Raw genomic sequence first — 7,514 nt, 5'->3', positions numbered from 1 at the left:
AATTTAATATAATTAGGTTATAAACTTTATAAAACGTAAGAAGAAGAAAAAGAAATTCTAAATTAATTAGACAAAAGTTAGTTAATTGAGAATTTGAAAATTAAACAAATTAAAAATTATTATTTAAAATACAATAAATTATAATTTAGCCTCGCGGTGTACGACGAGTGAAATCCTAGTATGCTACAATAAACATTGCTACAATGTCAATTTCACAATTTTAAATAATGAACGTACTATAAAATTAATTTCTTGAAAACATATTAAAACTGCACTTATCTCAGTAAAATAGAACTATCATCATACAAATGTAGGGATATTGTTTATTAGACCATCTCTAATGGTTTTCCCTATTTTTATCTTTAAAATAGAGGAACTTTATAATAAAAGTGACTTTTGCTCTAATGGATACCTCTATTTTTTCCTCTAAAAAGGAATATTCCGTAGAGATTCCTTTTTTTATTTTACTATTAATACCTTTTATTTATAAAATTTGCAAACTAACCCATTTATTTTATAAAACTTTCATAAAATTATGATATTATTTAAATTTTTAATATTCATAAATATTATTTAAATATCATATTTATTAAAAGAAATATATTGCATCGTTTAAAATAATAAAACATAGGAATTAGACTATTTAAATATATATTTTAATTATTTTGATCATAAATATAAAAGTTTTAAAAGTTTAAAGACCATTTTATAAATAAAAAAGTTCAACTCTATTATAAAGGAAAAAATAGAAATCTTTTAGAAATAAAGATGGGTTGGAGTACATTTTATTCTAAAATGGAATTAAAAAGTAAATATAGAGGTGGATTGGAGATGGGCTTAGTCATCACATGAAAGACTTTTTAAAGCGAGAAGTGGTCGATGTTGCGCCACTTTGGCGTTAACGTAGACGTTTTGAATATATAAAAGAAGCAATAACATACTACCCTACAGTCAACAATTTCTGCTCCATTCATTTTGACCCCCATGTGATGCCATTTTGGAATCTTCCACCTAAGTTATTTATCTTTTCCTATCTAAAAATCTTATTTGTCACACATACAAAACACCAAAGTCTAGTGAGAGGGCAAAGGTTAAGTTGACCAAACTATAATGTTTATCTCATGATTTGATTGGTCACATAACTCACAAGTTTTTGGCTGCATATAGAGTCTACTCGGTCAACAAATTAAATTTTGTATATTCTTTTAAATTCATAAACAATAATTTCCACTTGCTGATTATATGTGCATTTTGACCGACTTCTATAGATATCACGTTCTAGAATAGATAACATTTTGGTTATAAATATAAGACTCAATCCTTATAGTGAACACAAGTCACGAGATAACCCTCAAAAGAAAGTATAAATTTTATTAAAAATAATAATGAAGACATTAGTTGTGAAGTGTTTCCTTCTATTGGCTATTGTATGTAGCTGCAGAGCAGCAGATTCAATATGGGATCTTTGCAACAAAAATTCAAACATCTCAGCAAGCAGCAAAGTCTCCAAGAACATCGATTCTCTTCTCGCTACCCTTGTCTCAAAGACTCCTTCGCAAGGTTTCATGACCACAACTTCCTCAAGTTACAACGACAAAGAGAAAGTTTATGGACTTGCTCAATGTAGAGGAGACATCAGCAAGACCGATTGCTCGACGTGCATCCAAGACGCGGCCAAGAAAATCCGCGAAGTCTGTCCTAACCAATCCGACTCAAGGATCTTGTACGACTTCTGCTTCTTACGTTACAGCCAAGAGAATTTCATAGGGAAACTTGATACGGGCGCTGGTCTTATATATTACAACGTTGCTAATGTAACCGAAACCGATCCCAAAACGTTCGATAATGAGCTTGGGGCACTCTTTGACAAAATAAGGTCTGAGGCCGTCTTGCCTAAGAGTGAAGGTTTAGGTAAAGGTAAGACAAAGCTGACACCTTTTGCGACACTAAACGGTTTGGTCCAATGCACGAGGGACTTATCCGAGTTGGATTGCGCTCAGTGCTTTGCGACTGCTGTCGGGAGCTTCATGACAACTTGCCACAACAAGAAGGGTTGTCGTGTTTTGTATAGTAGTTGCTATGTCCGGTACGAGTTTTATCCTTTTTACTTCCCTCTTGATCCGGCTAAAACCGGTCCTAGTGTTGGTAAAATTTCCTCTGTTCGTCTCTCTCCATAGTCACAAAGTCTAATACAAGAATAAGTCTGATTCCAAAGAGTATAGGCTCTTTCCTTTGTTTCTTCTATAAGATGTAAACAAGTAATTGGATCCTATACTGTATGTTTAATTTCTTTATCCTAAAGAAATATGTCATCCCTATTAATATAAACAATATCACCATCTAATTTCATGATTGATCAGACGTGGAGGTGTCAACTTTTGGTTACGTTTGTTTAAAAGTGGAGGCACAATTTTGTTCCACAGCCTTACACTAATGGTCTTCACTGTCTCTTAATCAGAATGTAACACAAGCATAATCTTCATTATGTACACAAAACTCATCGGTAAGACCATTAACTAGACTCGAACTCCTCATCGCTGTCCCCATAACCATCTGCATCCTCTCCATAATCTTCATAATCATCAAACTCGTCGTCTCCAAGGACCCTTCTCACATGTCTTTCTGCAGTCTCCTCGTCTTCTGATTCATCAGAGGCTTCACTCTTTTCTTCATCTGTTTCATCATCATCATCTTCTTCTTCTTTTTTTTCTTCCTCCTCGTCTTCAGAGATCTCATCTGGGAAGCTCTTCAGCTGAGTCACGCAAATTTTTAAAAAAGTAAGTATTACTTATTTCTTTGACTTCCGGTTTCTATGTCACAGTACACAACCATCAATGCTCAACAATGCCAGTGATAACTACTCAATGTTTTAACTCATAATAAAAAAAAGATATCAAGAGCGCTGAAAAAGCAAACGCCACAGAACCAGAACTACGAAATTCTAGTTAAATGAACATATGGGTGGTTGAAAAGTGTACCATTTGAATCATCAGAGTCGTAGTCTGATTCATCAGGTTTATCGCAGAAGTCATCTTCATCCTCGACTATGACACTGAAAAAAAAAGACCCAACAACTCATATTAGCACGTGACACAAGAGACAAAGTGAAGTAGTCCTAGGGAAAACGAATACGCACAGAGGAAACTGGCTCTTGCAACTATCTTTGCTGACATCCATCTCTTCGTTCACAGCATAATAGTCATAAACATATTCTTCAGTGCGACTAGAATGAATATCAGCCTCAATCTCTTCAGCTGCTGTTGGAATACACTCTCTGAGAAGAGGCAAGAAACTAGCGAGCATTTTCTGGTCCTCCAAGGAAGTAACCCTACAGAACAAGAGTGCAAATTTAAGTACCGTGATTCTTCAACTACAGCTTAACTACTTCTGAATCTGAGATCTCAAGTACAAATGCACATTACTAGGGAACTTACTCTTGTGCAGTGTCTCGTCTTTCTTCAGTATCAACACGAAGAACGTCATAGAAATGACACCTATCATGGATGCCTTCCGTGTTTCCATTCCTACTCCGCCATATCTGCTCAAACCGAGCATTCTCTGCAGCAATCTAAATTATTACCGAAGTCTCAAGTTAGTTATCTAAAATGGTATTAGATCTTCTCCTAAGATGTTTATCTCAGAAAAACTGTTTGATTAATAGGCAGATACCTGTTGCTGTTGTACAGCTTTGGTCAGGCGCTGTTCCTTTCTCTACAGGCAAAAACGAAAAGGAATGAAGCCATTATACGAACAAAGGTCAAGAGATCGAGAATCTGGAATTAGGACTAAGAGTCCTGAAAACAAAAACAAAAAATGAAACAATGTACATTGTCTTTCTTGAAAGAAATTTTCCGCTCCTCAAACTTTCCTTTACTGCCACTTTTGTCATTAAGATCAGACTCCTGCAAAACACAAAATGATGACTATCAAAACATACAAACAACAACAACAACAACAGTATACAGGGTTTGTAACTCAACCAGAATAAGAAAATTCACTGACAAAGAAAGAATGGACAATGTCAGCCGTGGTCTCAGAGTCCGTGACTGTCTCCAAATGCCGCACTAGAACCTTCTTCGGTTTCACGTCCTCTGACACAGAAGAACCTATATCCACATAAACAATACTGAAGTTTCACTGAGTCCTAACCATAATCACATAAGCACAAAGATCCAGAGATAAATATAGAATTTACCTCTCTCTCCTGAATTTGAAATAGAAAGCTGTGATAAAGCCAGAGTCTGCCGTTTGAGTGGTCTTTCATTTATCTCCAACCCTAAATGCCAAAACAATATCAGTTTTTCACCGTCCACACAATAGCTACAAACAGAGAGCTCCACTACCAAAAGATCAAAACAGAGCACATAGAGCAAAGAGAGACAAAGAGAGACGAAACTTACAGAAAGCATCGAGCAAAGACTGTCCAACTTTTCGCTTAACTCTAACAATCACAGGCTTCTCTCCTACCTCATTCTTTTGAGTAGAAGAACCTTCACCCACCGCATCCATAGTGAAACCGCTGCTAAACATAAAGAAACCAAAACTCAACTACTATAAATATCATTCGCTTAGAAAGGGATCTGGAGATACATAAACTCATATGGAAAGAGAAACCATCCACACTCAGGTTTAAACCAAGAACAATCTCACTGTGCCACTTTGGTTACGAGTTACGACTCAATTGGCAATTTTAAAGAAAACAAGGTCAAAGGTTCCAACTTCCATTGTACAGTGTTAGTAATCGCAGACACACAAAAAGATTGATGCTTTTATCGCTTCATCAGTTAGAAACGAACACTACTCTCTATAAAAACAGCTAACAAAAAAAACCCACAATTCAGCACTGTAGAAGCAGCTAGATTAAGTTGGAATCGTTGTTATAGACAGCTCATGGAGGTCTCAACTTTTGAAATTTACTTGAAGAATCAGGTAGAGAGAGAAGAGAAACTTACCCTCTTTTCGTTGAGGTATTTGATTAGGCTTGATTGATTGATTCGAGTTGAGCTCTGCGGAAGATCGATGACAGATACAAAGAGACTGATAAATTTAGAGAGAGCCCTAATGCTAATGGTGGGAGTGGGAGAGGTCGAAGAATTTATTTAGCTGCGTTGTTTTTATTACACAGACTGCAAAAGAAACGGCGCCGTTTTAGATTGTTGTTCGGTTTTCCATAATTTTCTGATCGACCGGATTGAATTCCACCATCAGATAAACCGGATTGAGCTCGGCCAGAAATCGAATGAGTGGTCGGATCCGCTAAAAGTCTTGTCTTCTGAATCATTTTATTCAAACGAACATATTGATTTAATGTTCAATAAATTTGTAAAATAATATGTTGTGTTGTTATTGTTATAGAGATTTGCAACATTTGGTGACCAAAAAAAAAAATATATATATATATATATATATAAAAGACATTTATAACATTTGTATTTTCCACTCGGCTTGCAAATTTTATCTCAAAAAGAAAAAGATTTAACTTTGGAATGAACGTATTAATGAAACACCCGTTTGTTACCATAGTTTTTTTGAAATCACAAACCCCTCATATATATAATTTGAACGTATGACCATTTTTAATATATTACTCTATTTGTACTCTAAATTAGAATAACTCTAAATTAAAGAAGAAGGTTTATCAAATGCATATTTCTATTTTTTCACTTTTAAAAAAAAATAGCATAGAAAGTAGAAAATGCAATGTACTCAATGTGTTTTTAGATCATATTATCCTTACCTTGAGGGTTGTTTGCTCTTATCCTTGCCATTTCGACTATTATAGAATGATTATATATAGCCCATAAATATGTCTTATCTTGTAGATCAAACATGTTCGTTCTGGGAGCAAATTAATAAGAATTGAGATCAGATCGAGGATATATACTATTAAAATAAGATAAAGCAGCTATGACGATTTTCAAAATCTGAGATAATTCTTTTATACACCAAATAAATGTGACTACAAATGAAAAAGTGTTTTCTCTAAGTACCTTCGAAAGAAACAAGACAACTTGAAGCGTATTCACCTACGCGAGCGTAAAAACAACCTTGACAACAAAAACAAAAAGAAATAGGTCTGGGATTTGCACACATGTCCTAAAGCATTTAGTTGGTGCATCCTAACTATTTTGCCATTGTAATCTTTTAAGCTAATACTAAAACCTCAAATATTTATATATTAATAGGCCTAACTTGTTTTTTTTTTTTTTTTTTAAATTTTAGATATGAGAGATTTTACTTATTTTATAGAGACTTAATTGCATTTTTTTATTTCACACTCATGAATTCTAGATACCAAAATATTGTTTCTACATATTAAAAATATATATAATAAAAAAAAAAATGCAAAACAAATAGCATATTTTCAACAAAAAACGTGTTTGTCATATCTTTTCTGCATTTTTAATATCGGAGTCGGAGAGATTTAAATTCAGATTCGTTTAGAATTCGGATTAAATTCGAGTATTTTGTTAAGGTTAAGATGTAAATAATAAAAACCAAATCCTAATCTAAAATATATTTCGGGTGTTGGATAAAACCCGAACCCGATCCGAATCCAATGGGTGTTTATCCGAAATCTAACCCAAATATTAGAAATAACTGAATGGATCTAGAACCCCTTTACTGAAATATCCGAAAATCCGAAATATCCGGACTTTAACCCGAACGGGTACCCTAATACGGACATCGATCCTACCATCCAAACCGTTGAACCAGATCTTGTACTAGAAGTACGAGAAGGCCCTATGACACGATCAAAGACTAAACAGTTAAGTAAGAGGTTTAACCTAGCTGTTCAAGACATCGTAAGCGCCCTAGAGATGAAGGACGTCAACTGGTTTGTACTACCATCATGCCGCCACAACGGATATGATCACATTGCTGATGAAGAACTTGTTGAAGCCTTCACCCAAATGAGTCTTGATCAAACCAGTTCCCCAGGTATGAAACCTCTTTGGCCAGGTCAAGGAACCCTAAGAAGCCAAGAGAAGACATTGGAGCTGCAAGAGACGTGTGATACAAGCTTCACCTCCGAGAGCGATCAAGATAGTGAAATCAAGACCAAGACATAGAGGACATGGAGGAGCATCAAGAGACTGATCAAGATACTCTTGAGGAACTCCAGGAAGACCCCTACTTCAAGAAACAAGCCAACAAACAAGTACAAGAAAAGAACCATGAAGTAGTACATCGAGTAGTACAAGAAGTGATTCAAAGAACATCAATTGGGCCTAGATCGCATCCAGGTAAGTCCTAATCAATATTTTCAATCCTTGCAGGTCCAACAAACCCCAACAACGGCTAGAAGACGTGCTCACCAAGAGGGATCAAGTCTACTTTAGTATTTTCTTTAAATAAAACAATGGTTTTGGGATTGCTTTTATTTCTTTCCTTTGTTGCATTATTTTTACATTTATTTCGGCCTTAGGGCTAGCTGAAGGACTCTTATAAAGTCTCCCTGCAGCAGTTGTACGAATTTTCACCTTTGATATTAATAAAACGTTGAATTTTCT

At 35.1% G+C, this 7,514-nt stretch overlaps 2 protein-coding genes and 1 long non-coding RNA gene across 3 annotated transcripts; 2 read left to right on the top strand and 1 right to left on the bottom strand.

The window, feature by feature from the left end:
• On the top strand, positions 1,322 to 2,349 carry LOC104725336 (cysteine-rich repeat secretory protein 55). Its single transcript, XM_010443976.2, has one exon. The coding sequence runs from the start codon at positions 1,386 to 1,388 to the stop codon at positions 2,175 to 2,177; it is 792 nt and encodes a 263-aa protein (XP_010442278.1). The 5' UTR covers positions 1,322 to 1,385; the 3' UTR covers positions 2,178 to 2,349.
• On the bottom strand, positions 2,364 to 4,934 carry LOC104725338 (RNA-directed DNA methylation 4-like). The gene is made up of 9 exons (XM_010443977.2): positions 4,401 to 4,934; positions 4,196 to 4,276; positions 4,003 to 4,106; positions 3,828 to 3,902; positions 3,670 to 3,711; positions 3,435 to 3,568; positions 3,137 to 3,328; positions 2,956 to 3,052; positions 2,364 to 2,746 (listed from the first exon to the last, which is right to left on the bottom strand). Exons 1-9 carry the CDS (start codon positions 4,528 to 4,530, stop codon positions 2,513 to 2,515), a joined length of 1,089 nt encoding a protein of 362 aa, XP_010442279.1. The 5' UTR covers positions 4,531 to 4,934; the 3' UTR covers positions 2,364 to 2,512.
• LOC104725337 lies at positions 3,461 to 3,902 on the top strand. Its single transcript, XR_757879.2, has 2 exons — positions 3,461 to 3,591; positions 3,687 to 3,902. It is a non-coding gene; the product is annotated as an uncharacterized LOC104725337 (long non-coding RNA).

The sequence above is a fragment of the Camelina sativa genome, chromosome 11, assembly GCF_000633955.1.
Source record: "Camelina sativa cultivar DH55 chromosome 11, Cs, whole genome shotgun sequence".
NCBI classification, from domain to species: domain Eukaryota; kingdom Viridiplantae; phylum Streptophyta; class Magnoliopsida; order Brassicales; family Brassicaceae; genus Camelina; species Camelina sativa.
Note: the sequence above shows the minus strand (reverse complement) of the source record. Positions and strands in the feature narration are given on the sequence as shown.

Excerpts from the sequence above, each read along its gene's own strand:
- LOC104725336 (XM_010443976.2), top strand. The coding sequence starts at position 1,386 with ATGAAGACATTAGTTGTGAAGTGTTTCCTTCTATTGGCTATTGTATGT.
- LOC104725338 (XM_010443977.2), bottom strand. The coding sequence starts at position 4,530 with ATGTTTAGCAGCGGTTTCACTATGGATGCGGTGGGTGAAGGTTCTTCT. Across the intron at positions 3,712-3,827 it reads TTTCTTTCAAGAAAGACAAT|AGAAAGGAACAGCGCCTGAC; the intron begins GTACATTGTTTC and ends TTTTGCCTGTAG. Across the intron at positions 3,569-3,669 it reads AAGCTGTACAACAGCAACAG|ATTGCTGCAGAGAATGCTCG; the intron begins GTATCTGCCTAT and ends GTAATAATTTAG.